This window comes from Brachyistius frenatus, unplaced genomic scaffold (genome assembly GCF_029030835.1).
Source record: "Brachyistius frenatus isolate BFR_SWC_R1_liver_20210118 unplaced genomic scaffold, ASM2903083v1 Contig_2, whole genome shotgun sequence".
NCBI lineage: Eukaryota > Metazoa > Chordata > Actinopteri > Embiotocidae > Brachyistius > Brachyistius frenatus.
This window is the reverse complement of record NW_027210601.1, coordinates 6,386,314-6,404,352: the sequence shown is the minus strand read 5'-3', so window position 1 is coordinate 6,404,352 and position 18,039 is coordinate 6,386,314. Positions and strand designations below refer to the sequence as shown.

Below are 18,039 nucleotides of genomic sequence, written 5' to 3'. Positions count from 1 at the left end.
GTGCCACCAGATGCTGTTTGTTTGGTTTGGCTGCGTGCCTCACTTCTGATTGTCTTATCTCTCAGTCCTCCTCAAGCTGCTGCTGTGCTGAGGAGTGAGCCCAGTGGGAGCTGCTGGCTTAAGCTAAAATAAGCCCCTAATGATACAAGAGTCTAATGATGACTGTTCATTTAGGAAGTGAAGAAAACATTTCTTGCCAACAAAAATACATTTGTGCACTCAAGCTAACAGCTTGTAATCACTGCATTAGAAAAGATGTGATAGAAAACTGAATTGTGATTGACATTATCTAACATGGAGGCGTAGAGTTCATGATAACTGTAGCGGATTAGAATCATATTCGGGGCACCACTTTCTGTCTATCAGAAAGAATCCGGATTAAATTTGAATAGGCTGTATAGACTTGTATACAAGTGATCGGTCAACGTAGTCTGAACCGTGACTTCTGCATTCAGGGATTTCTTTCAATATATTCCAGGAAACACAGAAAAACAAGCACTTAGTCTATAAGGACATTTATTGAACAACATTTACACCAAGAATAAACTATGAATATATATTGTAGTGTGTAGATCATGGATGTCATGAACAGGATTTCTGATCCTTTCTGAGTGATTGCGGGAAGAATAATAGTTCGGTTATTAAAAACGGAGCTAGTTCCTAACATGAATGAGAGATTATGAATTTAGAATTGGATAAATCAGCTATCAGACATCAACCCAATGGATCAGCGTACTCGGATAAATTCTGCCTACTGGAGGGTGGTCCCAGACAACCCCCTTTCCTGCGGACCTCCGTGCAGATGTTGAGGGCCTGGAGTTTGGCGTCGTGATGTAGGTGTTCACTCCAGCAGCTGGCGTCCCTTCCAGGCTTTTTCTGCTGGTCCCGTTGGGTCTTGTTTAGGATCGACGACCAGGGTGCAGTGATGCAACAACTGTCTGCTTTGTCAAAAAAGATCTTCTGAGCTTTGTCCGGGTTGAGAGATGACTGGATTTATCCTTACTAGATTATAAAAAAAATAGTTATTTTTGAATAGAGAGAAATGGAGAGAATGAATAAAACAATGGCATTGTCGGTTGCGGGCGATAATTAAACTCAATTACCGGTAGTCGCAATTAAAAATATGCGTTCTTCACTTGGCTTAAAGTTTACTTGGGGTTAATAAAAAAATACAGAGCGTGATAACTCTGTCTGTGAAACAATCTATTTGCAAAACTGGCTTCTGAATAGTCCCTATTCGTATCCACATCATGGAATAAATGTTGTCAGCTCTTGCATCATACATCCGTGAAATTGTTTATTAGTTAATCGTTACTGTCAGCGGGTCACCGACACGCTCATCTCTTAGATTTACTGCATTCTACTGCAGGAGGTAAGAAGTGACTATTAAATCCAAGAATGCAGAGTTGACACTTGTGTCCATTGAGAAGCTCCCCTTCACAAGTCAGTCTGGAGAGCATGTTCCTCTTATCACCACATCTAGAAAAAAAAGAGAGAATATTTACTGTGCGTTTAGCTCATCAGCCAAGTTACAGTCTGATGCATCCACTCTCATCGTAGCCCGTTCTCATTGCCAGGGTGTCGAGTACTGGCTTTTAGTCAAAGCTGTTGGCGTCAGAGTTACGCACAAAGTACTATTTGGTGTCAGCACCATGACGACCAGGGTCAAAGAAGGAATTAATGTGGCGAAGTAAAAAGAGTGACAAAATCTGCGTAAGAAGGAGGTCGGGGGTGATTGTGTGGGACAAAGCCAGGACTTTCAACATGAAGACTAATGTCAGAGTGCGTAAGAAAGCAGAGGTCAGCGTGGATTTATTTTAAGTAACATAAGTGAGTTATTTGTGTAAAGCAACATGTTTAACTTTGGTAACATGCATAAAGAGTCTTCCGTCATGTGCGTCACGCTACTTACGTGAAATTACTTCTTTTAACCCAAATCAGGATCTTTCCTCAACAGAAGGATTGTAGGCGTATCTCTGAGACGCCAATGGGCTTTGACAGTATTTGATAATAACAAGTTGCTCATCCAGGATCTTTATTTGCCCTTGCTTGGCTCAAGACAAACTTTTCCACTCGTAGCAATGATGCTACCAACTTTCTCAGTTGGTCTCACTCTTTTTTTGAGGACAATAAAACATGGTATTAATCAACCAAATCATCTCTTCCGTTGAGCGATTATTCTAAAGTCACCACTGAAAAAACGATTCTGGAGGGGCTCATTGTTTCAGGTCATGTGTCAGTCTGCAGGTTTTGTTTGTCGTACTGTGACTGTGCAACTTCAAAGTTTCAAGCTGAAAATGTGTTTATCAGGAGTCATCACCTGATGTGTCATCATCATTTTCTGTCACCCATCAGATTCTGTGACCTGATTAGGAAGTTTTAACTACAATGCCACTGTAAAAAATTTGATAATTTTTTTTATCCCATACATGATTTTGACAGTCATTGCCAAAGGCGCTGCCACCACAGTATTCAGATGAAAGTAAAAAATGTTTTTTATAGTGTAACACTAGTCTTTCTGCTCAGCTAAACTAACTGGCAGCTGATCAACATTCTAATTATATTAATCTAACTTTCAGCAAGGAAGCGATAAGTCTGTTTCCCAAATTGTCAAACTTGTTTTAAAAGAAAAGAAACAGTCAAAGAAGGTAGAAGCTCCAGACTACGACCAAAATCTTTTGAGAGTGCGAGTTAAAACCTTTCATTGTTGCATTTGTTTGAATGCACGAAGATCAGATGGGTTACACACAGCACATGATGTGCATGTACGTAGCGGCGGTGCTGCGTGGGATTCATGTCCTCCAAGTCAAGGACACAAAACACAGTAAACAGGAGACTACAGGTTGCCAAAATGTTGCACTGTTGCTTTACGAAATGCACTTTATCCAAATGGTTACAATCACGTTAACGAAGACATGACAATGCAAACTGCATGAATCTCTTCATCTCATTTGTATTCGGTTCCAAGCCTGTTTTGTGAAGAGGTTGTGACTTTTCCTTTTCTTTTCTTTTTTTCCCCCCTCAACAGGTTTCCCTTTGGACATGTTGCGCTGTGAGAGCCTGCTGGGTCTGGACCAGGCCACCTGCAGCCGCGTCCTCAACAAGAACTACAAGCTGCTGGTCTCAATGGCACCGCTCAGCAATGAGATCAGACCCATCAGCAGCTGCACGCCTCAGGTATGACGCTGGAGGGAGGGAGACCAGAGGGGATACCGTGTGCCATGCTGGGATGTTTGGTCACATATTGATTGTGTATTAGGATATGAAAGCATTCTGTGTGTTTGTGTTCGGATGGGTTGTGTTTGCCCTCCATCCTCGCGGACACACTTTGTGTGCCCGGCGTGATTTGCAACTGTGTGTATGCTTTGTGAGCGCTCAGCCTGCAGTTGCCCCAACAACAAGACTACACAAAGAGAGAGGGAGGAAGGGAGGAGAGGCTCATGAGTAATCCCCCCGCCTGGCCACACTCCAGCCTTCTAGCTGAGCTCAGAAAGGCAGAGGGAAAGAAGTTAAACTCTTCTTGTGCCATTCACGCTGCTGCTTATTCTCACACTGCTGCGACTCGGCGAAGTGGAATTCGTTGAATTCCTGTCTTTGTTTTCTGCTCACATCTCTAATAAAAGCCTACATTTATTCCTCTCAGAAAAACAACACAGACCCAATTATTCTCGTTTGTCTCTGTTGTTTTGTTGCTACTTAGAAGTGTGTGTTTGTGAGAAATGAGATGGAAAAGTGCCCAAGTATGTAAGCCTGTGCCTGCATTTGTTCTGCTCCTGGACACTTATGCATGTGTGCATGTGTGTATTTGGCTCTCCCTGCAGCACATTGGCCCCGCCATCCCTGAGGTGAGCTCCATCTGGTTCAAGCTGTACCTGTACCATGTGACTGGCCAAGGCCCGCCATCTCTGCTGCTCTCCAAAGGCTCCAGGCTCCGCAAACTGCCGGACATTTTCCAGGTTAGCCCAAACTAATGATTAATCAGGTGTGTAAGTTAAACCAAAAACAAAGGCTCATATTAATAACAATACCTGGTCTCAGCAGTATCATCAGTATTCTCTTTTGACACTTAACCTTTCACAGATCTGACCTTGCGGTCGGTAAGAGGGACTCGTAATCAGAGCACTGGCTGCCTCCTTTGTCCCCGTTAACCATCATCTCTTAACAAAGCACCTGGTGCATTGCAGTCGTACTTCACCGTGCACCTGCATTTCCAGCTCTCTAGGAATTTTCCTAACTATCCTGGGAATGCGAGACAGGCAACGGAAGATAAATAGATGCACTAAATTCTCAGGCGAATGCCGGTAACATCATAGAAATAGATAACTTTATGAGAACATTCGAACATGTATTTTCCTGCTCGTTATCTACATCAATTTACATCGACAATTTATTTATTTAAAATGTTTTTTTTCTCCCCGAGAAACCTAACCAAAGTAACAAACAGACTATTTACTCTCTCCCCACTTTCAGGGCTGAAATTAATTAAACTAACAGAAAAGAATAACACCTTAATGATTTCATCTTAAAGCTCTGACTCAGTCAGCGAGAGCCACGCTAAAAGCTTGGCATGTAAAATCAGCGGCAGGGTGGAACTTTAATTATTTTAATTGGTTGTTAGCATGGTGGGAGGCTGACAAGATTACGTGTCAATTAGAGAAGAGAAATACTGTTTTTTTGCTCCCTTTGGTTAAACCATTTTACACTGCCTACGTGTAGAAAACATGACAAGTGTTACTAAAGGAGCTATTAAACATTTCTTTGTACCTGTGTCTTTACTAATGTTTATTTTGCTGTTCATTTCCATCGTTTAACCGTTTTTCTGTCTTCAGGGTTACGACAGGTTGTTGATCACCTCTTGGGGTCACGACCCCGGAGTCGTCCCTACGTCCAACGTGCTGACGATGCTGAATGACGCCCTCACACACTCTGCTGTTCTAATCCAGGTAAATTAGCTGCATTTCCCTGTGAGGGTTTTCAGGTTATTTTAAACCCCATTTGGAAGGGATTAACATGACAAGTGGAGTTGGCAGATAAAATATTCCCTGTGGAGCCTGGTAATTTAACATATTATTCTGGATGGGGAATATATTCTGCAGTAGATGTTTTATGAAAATGTAGACATGGAGATATAGTAATGGACAATTTTCATTTTCAGGATCAACTGAATAGACTTCAGACTTTAGACTTTATTAATCCCACAGTGGGGAAATTTTGTTGTAGCAGCATAGAAACAAAGTTAGGAAAACAAAGGTGACAATAAGAAAAAATGACAAATACGTATTCAATAAAATAAGACCAATGAACACACACACACACACACACACACACACACACACACACACACACACACACACACACACACACACACACACACACACACACACACACACACACACACACACACACACACACACACACACACACACAAACTATATACACACAAAAAACAAATACAGCTTGTGATGAATAGAAAGTATCAGGTGCTATGAAATGAACAGTGCAACGTTATTTTATGGGGGGGCTCCTGATTCTGATGGGTGGAGGTGTTTGACACCTGAATGAGAGTGGAGTGGTGGTAAAAGGAGTGAGGAGGGTGCCTTTGATGTCACGTGTTGCGTATTTTGAACCAAGTGTCACTGTAGTTATGTGTAAACCATGGCGTGTTTATACAGTATAATATAAACTGTATGTGTGTGTGTGTGTGTAACCTTCAGGGTCATGGTATGCATGGTCACGGAGAAACGGTTCACATCCCATTCCCTTTTGATGAGGAGGATCTGAAGGGAGGTAAGAAAGCCTTGAGTAACTTACATATATACAGTATGTGATGCTATTACATGTTTTATGGTGTTAACCTTGAAATAAACAATAATACTGTCAATTAAACACTTTTTTCCCCCCCAACAAACCCAAATCAAAAATCCTCTTTTACTGATTCCTGCAACAACAAAAAAAAGAATAAAAAAAACCTGCTGAAAATTAAATATGACCCCTTATAATGGATGTTTATGTACCTAGCATTGAATGAGAGGCGATTGTAAAATCCATTGGAGACAAAAGAGAATGTGAAACTGTCAAGTTCTACCAGGTTTTTTCAGCTCCAACCCGAACTTGAAAACTTCATGGTGAATAGAGCCACAACCCTCCTTTAGCATTTTTAGATAGTATATAAACATATAAACCAGACCCCAGAAATGAGGGAGTTTTAAGCATTTATTAATGTAGTTGTTAAATATGAAATCGTCCATTAACTCATTTTCTGCTGCCTATCTGAAGTTGGGTCTTAGTGGTAGCAGGGTAAGCCAGGTAGTCCAGACGCCCTCTCCCAGCATCACGCCACATCCTTCCCAAACCAGATGAGATGTATAAACTCTCCAGCATGTTCTGGGTCTAATTCAGGATCTCCCACCCGTCAGATACGTCCAGAAAACCCCCAGCGTAAGGTGCTCAGGAGGAATCTGCCCAAACAACCTCAACTGGTTCCTTTAGACACAAAGGAGTAGGGGCCCTATTCCTGATAGTACCCTCTCCAAATATAGTTGATTATAACTGTATAGCTGTTGCAAATACACATTTAAATAATACATGAAAAGGCACTTAAAACTGTTTATTAAAACTGCAACTACATGTTTATATGGTGCTTTTATTATAAATGATAAAAGTTAAGGTAAAGTGTTACCTGCTGGTTTTGGGTATGTAATAGCTTATTATCTGATAATTTTGTGATTATATGCTGCTAATATCAACATTAGAATTATGTCAGTGTCATGTTGTGTGTAAATGGTTTTGACAGAGGTGCTTTGGTCCTTCCCCTGCTGACTCAGATATTCAGTTATTTGCTTTGAGGGTTTTAACTCGTCAAACTTTGTAATAAGGATTTGAATCCTCTAAAATCCTTTTCTTTGTACATTTTTGTGTCGAGCTGAAGAGTAACGTGTAAGTCTCTTAATATGCCTGCTTTCAGAATAGAACAACCTTGGGAAAGACACGATTCCTGAAGGTCATGCGCGGCAGATATTATTAATAGAACTATTGGAGCTTTATTCATCATTGGGAATGAGTGCTTTTGGCCTGTCTGGAGTTCAAGGTGACACTTCACTCCCATTTGGATGTGTTGTCTGCTTCCCGCACAGAGTTCTCCTACTCCAACATGTGTGTGCACAAGGCGCTGCAGCAGTTGAAGGAGCAGGTGGATCTGGAGCACCAGTGCGGCTACATCACCATGCTCAACTCCAACAACAGGCACCGTCGCAGGCCCAGCGACAGCACTGAGTGCAGAGGTACAGGTGACTGCGTGTGTGTGTGTGTGTGTGTGTGTGTGTGTGTGTGTGTGTGTGTGTGTGTGTGTGTGTGTGTGTGTGTGTGTGTGTGTGTGTGTGTGTGTGTGTGTGTGTGTGCGCGCGCGCGTGCGCTGATGTCTCTTATGTTAGCATTTGACAGACGAGACAGATAGTTGAATTAGGAACAATGTCCTTTTCTGTGATGGCTAATGGCACTAACGGTGCAAATAAGATAAATATTGCTCACAGTCCACTTTCATTATGTTGTTTGTCTGCATAATTGTTGCTTTAATTGTGGTAGCCTTTGCTAATGGAGGCGGATCGACCAGTCGTAGCCTTTGCCCCGAGATTTACAGATTTTATTTAGCGTCTATTTATACATAGAACACCGCGCAGTTAATTTGAACAGGGAATCCTCCAGTGTTTACACAGCAAAAGACAAAAAGTTCTGCTTCTTAACTGAAGGTCATTCAAGCTCTAATCTAGGTCTGATCAGTTTCCCAGAAACAGCATGTAATGCTGATGTAAATTTGTTTGCTTGTCTTCAAGGAGACACCCATCTAGGTGGAGGTCTGGACACCAACGGCAGCACGGAGTCTTTTGAACTCGTGACAGAAGAAAACAATGGGGAAAGCAAAGGAAAGACAGACAGTAGGTGTATTTAAAAAAAAAAAAATATATATATTTTTTAGCTAAGGTTTGTGTTTTTTACTAGAATATCTTTGTGAGTTGGAAGAGATGGTAAAGATGTCAGAGGGGTAAGTCTAAAGTGTGACGAACTCCATGCTGAATTCAACCCCAGGATGTCCTTGTCAATGTCTCATAATCTCATAATTTATGTAATGCCCATTCCTCTTCTCCCTTGCCAATCTCTTTTCTTTCAGCCCTTTCATCTGAAGATGAGTGGGTCCCTCTTGAGCTGTGCTTTGGCATGCCCCTCTTCAGCTCTGAGCTCAACCGCAAAGTGTGTCGAAAGATCGCCTCGCACAAACTCTTCAGCAACGAAAGGTTTAAAAAAAGAAAAAAAAAAAAGAAAGAAAGAATGCACGACATCCTCAAAAGTGTAATTTGTTGTTTGTGACGTTGAGAAGAGTGTAACCGTGCTAAACTTGGGCTTTGTTGTTATTTCAGCCTCCAAGAGCTCCTTCACTCGAGCCGAAAGCTGTCGCTCAAGGTGCTGAGCTTCGTTCAGTCGTACCAGGTAAAAGCACTCTGCTGCATCTTCAGGTCGCCACTTGAGAATTCAATCTGAAAAGAAAACATTGTGTCCCAGTGAAAATATCAAAATAGCGCCAAGTCGCGAGTTTAATTTTAGAGTTGAAGTTTGTTGGAATTCATCAGGATTGAAGGATGGATAGTCATTTACAAATCTATTGAGAAGACTTGTTCATTCAATGTGGTTCTTGATCGCTACGGTGTCGTGTTGTGTGACATGGTCATGCGCTCAGGTTTCCAACCAGGCAACAAACCACGTGAGGCTGCGCTTTTAGGAGAGAAGCGTCTGTCGCGCTTGGAAGTACAATGTGGAGAAAACCATAAATATGTTATTGTAGGATTAGTGCTGCGAGGTTTGGACAAAATCAAACATCACAATACTTTGACCAAAGAACTCAAAATCAATATCGCTACAATACCATAGAGATGACTGTCGGTGCTTTCACAGAATATTTATTAATATTAGATTTTTGATCAATAATCATGAGTAATTCAGCATATAATGACTAAGTGGGTAAAAGCAAGTAATATACCCGTAACAGGAAATAATAATAATAATAATAATAATAATAATGATAATAACAATAATAAACTTTATTTGTATAGCACCTTTCATGCAAGGAATACAGCTCAAAGTGCTTCACAGCAAGATAATTACATGCAGTGTTTCACTTTAAAACAGATTTAAAGAAATATTTCAAAATATAGAAAAGAAATGAGATAAAAACAGATAAAAAGCATAAGAAACTGATAAAAAGCATAAAAATGAATACAATTAGACTTGATTTGAGTCGTTCTCTAGGATTCAATTTATGATACGACGTTTCATAAATTGAAATGACGAAACATGGCGGTGCAAAATGATGTGCTCCGTGGAAGAGGACCCGCTCGTTATGTTGCTATGAAGGTCTCATTGTAAGGTAACAAAAACACGACAATTCTTAGTTTCAGCTGATTTAACACAAATGAAAACCAAATTATGAATATCATATATATTTTCTGCCAATGAAGGCCCCTATATCCTACACACTGAACCTTTAAGCTGTGAATTTGAAAAATGAGGACATGACATCCTTTATGAGCGGCATTAAAGTATATTTTTTATCTTAGAAATATGGCATGATTTTGACATTCCAAACTTAAACCATTTATCGTTTAACCTTTCGTTTTGAATCGGCATTTGTTGACTAATACAGTACACTATTATTATACATTTCCTTTTTATTTAATAAGTATCGTGATGAATATCTAAACTTTGGAATATACCGTTATCGTGAGATGACCCACTTTAAGAATAGACTTCTCATTGTAGGTAAATATAATGTGCTATTTATTTATTTAAAAAATGAAAGATAAAACATTTGCTTAGAAAACATGAAGTGGGTGTTGAGCATGTGGTGTCAAACAAAGCAGCAGAGAAAGACAGTCATCACGGTTGAATCCGAGTGCAGTAACTCGGGCGGGGGGGGGGGGGGGGGGGGGGGGGGGGGTTATGTGAGAGTAAGGTTGATATGAAAATGAGGGTATTGATTTGCAGATGTCTCTGCGTATGCGAGTGTGATTCAGTCAATCTGTGAGGGTGTGTGAGGATCGAGAGAGGAGAAAAAACAAGACAATGAGAAGCAGGAAGCAAAAACGGTAGTCAATAAATAAAAGAGAGAAGGGAAGGACATGCACAGTATGTATGTAAACATCTCTCCCGTGTGTTGTTTGCTCCGTCACACATCTTCCTGAATTAGTTGATTCATACAGTAATTGAGCCTCTTCGTGCCTTCTGCATGTTTGGTCCACTAACTTTCAGTAACACAAATTCGGTGTTTGAATGGCTGGATGTTTTTTTGTTTTGTTTTGTTTTTGAAGAGGCCACAAACACACAGGAATCATTATACTTAGCCCTTCCCAACTTTTTCCTCCCAGAGAAACGTCCCTTTGCCTCACATATCATCCTCTGTGCCTGGTGTTCTGATCTGTGACCTTTTGTCCTGTGTTGGCAGGACGGCAACCAGCCCTCCGACCTCGACAGCGGCGTGTCAAATCCTCTCAGCCAGCCGCCGGCGGAGTCCGGCGTCCCCCTGCCCGCCCTCAACATCCTCTTCAAGGACGGACAGCTGAAGGAATGGAGCGGGCGGGCCCCTCCTCCTCTGGACATCTCAGCCCTGCAGAAAGACCAGCCCACATAAACCAGCACCAAAACTTCCAGATTTGGTTCTCGAGGAAACGGCGTCTCAGTGAAAAGAACCACCTTCTTTTGCAGCGTGACTGAGGAAATACCTTATTTGCGCTCCAATCCTGCATCTTCACATTTGAATCACAAGGAAATGCCCTCAGTCGTACGCCCACCTTCTTGCCCATCAGTATCCAGTCATGGGAAAATCAGCACTTTGTCATTCACCTACTGTATGAGGAATCATCCTGGCCAGCACTAGTACCTGTCCCCTTTTCGCCGTTTCCTCGTGATTCCTCGTATTCGTAGCAAGGCCGTGTTATCTGTTGGAGTGGTGCTATTATCACAGTATATAACAGTGATGCAGGTAAACCGCTTTTAAAACCCGAAAGAGCGTTTAACTGGAAACACGAGCGCTGTTTTCCACAGACCCCCCCCCCCCCCTCCACCTCCATCCCAACCCCACCCTCACCCGCCAGTCCATGGATGTTTTGTGATCCTTGAGAGCAGAGTGTAAAAGTGGTTGATATTGTATAGATGTTCTAAAAAATGACCCTCAAAATAAACATTGAAGTGTTGAACAGACTTCTTCAGGAATCATTCAACAATATGCATATTCTTAGGACCAAGTCTTTGGACTTTACCAGGTTGAATTCAGACCCCGCTGCCTCCCCGCGTTGTCTCATGTAACAATAAGTGATCTAATGCATGATGCTGTTGCACACCTCGTACCATGAAAAAATACTTTCCTCTTTACTTGTAATCAATATCAGGGGGCATTTATTATTTTGCACTGTGCAGGGTTTTTATGTACCTGCGGATGAAGTAATGTCATATAATCTTCTTTTTTTTTCTTTTTAAATGTGGGATCAATTAAGTGCGCACCTGATTTTAGAGCTCACGTTTACCAGAAGAAAGTGTTTCCTCATGGAAACTCAGACAGGTTAGAAATTGACGGGGCATCTGTGAAAATGCTGTTTTTATCCTTTGTTGTCATTCTTTCTCAGTAGAGAACACCAAAGACCATTTTTTCTTCTTTTTTTTTTTTTTAACTTCATTTTACTGTCCATGCTTTTACTTTGCTGCCTTAATATTATCAGCCAATCAAAAACTAGCAGGCCTGCGATCAAATCTGACGACTTGATTTGCTTTTATTTCATTTTCTGCTCTTCAGTTTAGTTTTTCATGATTTATGTGGATTTGCTTGAGTGTGGATAATTAATATAATTAGTAATGGGTCGCAAACTACAAACCATCATCCCTGTTCAAGAATTTGACGAGATCCAACCGAGTGTTTCGAGCCGCAAAGAACGGAACAGTTCAATCTTGTGTGTTTCACCCAGGCCTGTTGCCTGCCAGTATCTCTCTCTGGATTGTCTCCAGCTTGTGTGCAGTGCACTCTCGGCTCGTCCGCCACACTCTTCAAGAGTTTCTGTTTACACCATGTTTTGGAGGGAAACAAATAGGGTTTGTAGTCTAGAGAGAAGGCAACTTTGCTGTGAAGGCTATTGTGGCCCAGGTGGATGGAAATGCTAATGCTTTGCCCAGCTTCTCAGAGATGTGATGCCCCCCACACCCCCCAAGGAAAAAAAAAAAGTCTGAAGCCTGTAATGAATTTTCAGTGTGGCTCCAAGAATATAGAGTGCTTTTTATTGCATTTAAAATGGAAACCCAGTTTTTTTTTTTGTCTTTGAAGGACTCTACCTTCTTCACTTTTTGACCCACTTGTGGTTAGTGTTTCTAATACCGTGATGCTGAAATAAAAAAAAAAAAAATAAATAAAAAAAAACATGAGGTCCTGTTGAAGCATGATGATTGTGTAGAAACTGTTGTGTGTATGTTGTGTATGCGTGTGTATTGTACACTTCACGGGTGTGTTTTAATACACACATTCCTTTCACAATAAGAGTTCCCTCCCAATCCTGCCTGTCTCTTATCTTACTGCACTTACTCAATCATCCCATACATCCCCCATCCTCCCCCCAGATACTATACATCCACCACAGTGTTTAAGATGCTAGTTTTATATGTCAGCCTCTATTTTAGGAAATCTTTGTTGTAGCTTGTTTAATGGGACTGTGAATATCATTGACTGAGTTAAAAATGATGATGCTCTTGTAATTAAATGGGTTCAAAAAAAAGAAGAAGAAAGTGACATTCCTTCACTATATGCCCTTCCCCCATCCCTGCTCCATCATTCCTCTCCTCCGGATACATATTATTCCAAATAAAAATGTAAAAAGTATATGAAAGTATAAATAAATAATGAGAGAAAAACTCTTTTTCCTCCCTGAAAATGTGGTGCAGTGTAATTTTTATCTGATCTGTACATTTGAAGGTTTGGAGTTAGTCATCCCGCCCCGTTCCGGCTCTGACTCGCAGCCAATCGCATTACACAACAGTAGGCCGCTAGATGTTCTCCAAGCCAGGTGGAACAGATGGTAAGCAAGGCGCAGTGGCCCGGATGCCCTGTCCATCTGCCTCCAGTACACGCTTGTTCAACTATCCATGTAGATATAAATGGATGGTGAGCTGAAAAACGTAATGTATAATACATGGTTGTGAAAGCTTTGAAAATTTTTGAAAATCCCACAGTTTTGGGTGGAAGATTAAGGTGTCAGTCTGTGGCTGGCTGTGTCCCCACCGGACAGGTGGAGCCCTGTCTAATTGACTATGTCTCCCAGGCCTCCCTGCTCCAGTAATTTCCCAGCACCACAAATTACAGTGTGTAACCAGGGGGCACCAGGGGCGTAAAGTGGGTCATGCCACGTGAGGATAAGAAGCTCCAGGAAGCAGTCAAACGGACTGCATGTCACCACTCTAATAGTTTATTTCTTTCCCGACACCTTCGGGCCGCACTGATATTAAACCTCCTGCTCTGGAAAGGTGTAATACATCTGCTTAATACACTCTGTCCATTTCTTAGTTTTGTCTCCCATCAAATGCTTTGTCAAACTGGGGAGGCAACAGGGCTTCATGCTGAAATAGGAGGAAAGCTGGGAAGAGAGGAAAGAAAGAGAAAAAACATTGTGCACATTGACAGTATGTGCACAAACTTGAGCCAAAGCTGATGAAAGGACAGTCAGTGGTGAAATTATACCAGCCTCTTGCACATTGCATTCTGCCCCCTTATCACCTTTACATAATTTCAAGTGAAACTATAAGTAGATAATCTTCCTTTGAATCGCGTTGCATCATTATCAGATCAGTTGATATCACTCCACTTGATCTCTCTGTGCTGGTTGTCTTATGCCTACTTTTGTATAACGCTCACCTAGACTCGTAGACGACTTGCACATCGTTTTATCTGCACTGGCAGAGAGAGGAAAAGGGAAAAACAAATCTTTGTGAGCAAGACTAAAAGTGTACTTATTAGCTGTGATATTCTGAGGAGGTCATGAATGTCCTGTTATTCAAAATCGGTCAATCAAGGCCACAAGTGTGAAGCGCATGGTGTGGCAAGAGGAAAATCTGTTGACCATCAAACTGATTGGTATTTCTAATCTGGGAACCACAAATGTTCTTTTGTGCCTGATGAGATGAATAACATATTTAATTGGATAAGTAAAAATGTAAAGTGCTGGTGGAAAAGTACGATATTTGTTGTCATCCTTAGTGCCACTCTGCCAGTGGAGCTCAGACAAGAGATCTTTAAACTGAGCTTCCAGTCATTTGATCGTCACTGGTCCTCTTGATCTGGAAGCTCAGTTTAAAGATCTCTTATCTGAACTTTGTGACCCAGGCTCTGGCTTACTAAAGGGGGTACAGGGTTGCAGGAAATTAAATAACAGTTCGACCCTGTGCAAGTCTGAGAAAGCTCAGTCTTCTAATTAACCTGATAGTCTTAAGGAGTGCTGCCAAAAGGCCTCCTTGCTAATCTGTTGAGTCAGTTATGTTAACTGAGGTCTTTAAACCTGTTTAAACTACTGTACTGGATGATTCTGCAGTTGTAATCGGTCCTTCCAGTGGGCACCTGGCTCAGCACCAGGGTCAAACTCGGGCTCACCAACCCCGCAAAGTTAGTTTCTCTTGTCTATCTCTCCTCTTCACTTAGTTTCCTTTCACAGCCCGTCATACTCACACCCCTCAGGATCTCTCGCACTGTCACATCACAGCCGTACCACTTCCAGGACAGGTGTGTTCACACAAAGGCTGCTGCAGTGTGTGCCATTTTGGGGCTTACTGAGCACATTCTCCTCGCCTGCAGGATACAGTATGGAGAAAATAGCCCGTAACAGAGAGCGAGTTGAGGCAGGCCACCAGAAACGTAATGGAGACATTATGGTCGCACCAGGAGACACAGAGCGAGCAAATGACAGTGCTGCTTCAGTTCATCCAAGGACACCTCACAGTGTGAATTTGTAATTTGTAATAGGGCAACACTTACCTATTTATAGACACGTCCATCCAAGACTGTATGGAGAAGTTATTTTTTCTACCCCGTTTGGTTTTGATCAGATTACAATGATCCAATAACAAAGGGAATAAAATAAAATAAATAAAATTTAATTACATTTAATTAAACAACACAATAGCTGCATAACTGAATAAATAAATAAACAAAACTAAAAATAAATAGATGAAATGCCAAAATTGAATGACTTGAATTACGTTAGGATAACTCATTAAAAATAAAATAATAAAAATAAATGAAATAATAAATAAAATATATAACTATCGGCTAATAAACAAAATAACTAACCATTTGTTTTAGTTTATATTTTACTTCAGTAAAAGTCAGGCTATAAGCATGCAATAAGAAACCCCGTATTAACAGCAAACTGTTCAAACAAACAAACAAACAAACAAATATTTCAAAGAGCATTTTCTCGCTCTAGAGATGAACAGCGATATTAAAGGCGCAGTGGAGAAAATTACGCGCACTTCCGCTTTAGAAGCGGAGCTGTGTGTTGCGGGAGAGAGTCGCGTCGACGTCGAGCCACAGATCTGCCTGCTTGCCGGAACTCTGCTACACCGCATGGTGGACTAGTTTATCTGCCGTTTCGGCAGACACTTCAGCAGCTCCGTGTCTCCACCATTTGGATTTAAACTGTCACTGTTCCGTGTGTGACAGTCAGCGAGCGGAACTTTACGCAGGGAAACAGCAGGTGAGTCTACGAGACTACACCTGCGGGATATTTCTGGTCGCTGGATCTGAAACCAGTTTGTATTCTCCTTCCAACTCCACTTGTTGATGGGGCACCAAGAGGAGATCGAAGCTTTCACAAAACGGAGGTATTCATATGCGTAAAATCTGATAAAAGCCTTTCGGACTGCAGGGCGAAGAAAGTTTTGAGCTTTGGGGTTTTGTGGCAGATGGTGTTGATATTTGGCGACTGGTAACGGCACTCGGCATCAGATCGTATTACGCTGGCTTCTACCAGGTGGGCAGCGGCATGGGGAACCAGATGGACAGGTTGTCACATTTAAGTTACGCAGAAGTTCCCACAGTGGACCCGAACGGAGTGGACACGGAGGACGGCCCGCGGATCGGCGTCTCTTACATATTTTCTAACGACGACGACGAGCAGGAGGAAGGCTGTGCGATCGATGGCACAGTAATAGACCCGAATCAGGAGGAGAAACAATACGACCAGCGCGACGAGGTGCAGTGCGCCGTCTACAACAGAGATGAATGCATTTACGAGAAGAGCGTAAAGTCGGCCAACCTGGAGGTTTACTCTCCAGAGAATCTACTTAACAAATGCAAAGCAGGGGACTTGGTGGAGTTTGTGGCGACGGGTCTGTACCCGCACTGGGCTGTGTATGTGGGGAACTTCCAGGTGGTGCACATGCATAGATCAGAGGTTAAAAACAGCTTTCTGACAGATGCGAGTCAAGGGAGGAGGTGTCGGATTGTGAACGAGTTGTACAAATTCAAAGCGCTCGAGACGGACATGGTGGTGCAAAACGCGATGGAGCAGGTGGGTTTAAAGGCCCGAGAGCTGTGCTGGAGAAACTCCGAGTGCTTCGCAGTCTGGTGCAGGTTTGGCAAGAGAGAGCTGAAAAAGGGTGGGGAGATACGGATAGGCAAACAACCCTACAGGCTGAAAATTTTCATGTCGGACAAGCACTGTCACGTTTTGGAGTCTCAGAGTTTGGAAGACATAATCATGGAGAGGAGGAGGAGCGATCATCTGGGCAGGAGAGCCGTGTTGCAGGAGCTGGCCACTCATTTCCGCTGCGTGGAGGAGATTAAAAGTGACCCAGGAGCTGAATGATGTCTGCCTTTTCATGCTCTTCAAATTAATTACTGATAGAGTAGCCTTTACAGAACATAATCTGTCACACTGTCGTCCTTAATCTACAGCAGGCCTTCACTCCTTTATTTAAGTTTGAACAAGACCTCATTTGTCATTATTTCAACTTGAATATTGTCATTTCAATTATGGATTTTTGCTCCATGTTTTCATGAGTTTATAATGATGTTATTGCCTTAAAGCCATAATCCTCACCATCCCCTGTTGGTTATTGGCCTTAGCAATTCTGAATTCAATTCTGAGATACATTGAATTGATTGGATTATCTTTTTGTAGCTCCAAAAAAAAAAAAAAAACCTCCACCCACAGAATGTATAGTTTTATAAACGCTTTACACATCTGTTTCAGACGGTCATGATTCTGTATGAATGTGTGTCTCCTTACCTGATCATTGTGTGTTTTAATCTCTCAATTCACCCAGACAGCAAAATCTGAGCTGTGAGCAGGAGTCTCTGCCCTGAAGGATAATTCTCACACCAGCACATCTGAAGAAGATTGTCTGTGTTATACACTGATCAAAGTCTGTGTTAACTTTACCCAAAGTTTTAGTAAACCATCAGCTGTGGTCTCTTTTCTGAAATGAGTCTTGTTCTTTATACACTTATGTTGAATTATTAGAGTAAGAGAAGCTCCTGGAATTTACCATTTTTGTTTTTCAGTTAATACTGAGTATGTGTGCTACATATTTCAAGGGCTCCTTGTGTCATCTCTATCACAGTGTGTCCTGAATAAGTGTAATTTACTGAATTGAAACAGTTTAATAGTTTGAGTTGCAGATGAGGAAGTATCTTCCTAATTGTTATCAAAAACAGAATTAAAAAAAAAATAAATAATAATAATAATAAAAAAAATATATATATATATTTTATAGACAGACATTTGGAAATCAGAGCAAAAAGTCATTTTTTTTAAAGCAAAGAAATTTGCAGAAAGTGTATATTTTTTGTTTGTTTTTATTTATATTTTTCATATTTCTTGCTCAAAGGCGTACAACTTTACCCAAAACCTAATTTCAGAAAAGTGCCTGTTACTCAAAAGTGAATAGTTGCTAAAGTATTTATTTGTCTGTCGCCAAGAAAACAAACCAGTGTTTGCAGTTTAGTTTGTATATGACCAGGCT

At 41.5% G+C, this 18,039-nt stretch overlaps 2 protein-coding genes across 3 annotated transcripts in view; both read left to right on the top strand.

The window, feature by feature from the left end:
• Positions 1–12,956, top strand: part of fam91a1 (family with sequence similarity 91 member A1) — a 29,141-nt gene extending 16,185 nt beyond the window's left edge. Inside the window, exons 16-24 of one of the 2 annotated variants that reach the window (XM_069696464.1) lie at positions 3,029–3,177; positions 3,822–3,956; positions 4,830–4,943; positions 5,715–5,787; positions 7,134–7,280; positions 7,830–7,931; positions 8,165–8,288; positions 8,412–8,481; positions 10,490–12,956. In XM_069696464.1, the coding sequence (XP_069552565.1) occupies positions 3,029–3,177; positions 3,822–3,956; positions 4,830–4,943; positions 5,715–5,787; positions 7,134–7,280; positions 7,830–7,931; positions 8,165–8,288; positions 8,412–8,481; positions 10,490–10,675 (1,100 nt within the window). In that variant the 3' untranslated portion in view covers positions 10,676–12,956. Of the gene's footprint in view, positions 1–3,028; positions 3,178–3,821; positions 3,957–4,829; positions 4,944–5,714; positions 5,788–7,133; positions 7,287–7,829; positions 7,932–8,164; positions 8,289–8,411; positions 8,482–10,489 lie in introns of both variants that reach the window. The other variant, XM_069696455.1, reaches the window with a different exon arrangement.
• A 2,606-nt stretch (positions 12,957–15,562) lies between these two features.
• lratd2a (LRAT domain containing 2a) lies at positions 15,563–17,499 on the top strand. The gene has a single exon (XM_069696441.1). It carries the CDS (start codon positions 16,056–16,058, stop codon positions 16,878–16,880), a length of 825 nt encoding a protein of 274 aa, XP_069552542.1. The 5' UTR covers positions 15,563–16,055; the 3' UTR covers positions 16,881–17,499.
• The last annotated feature ends 540 nt before the right edge of the window (positions 17,500–18,039 follow it).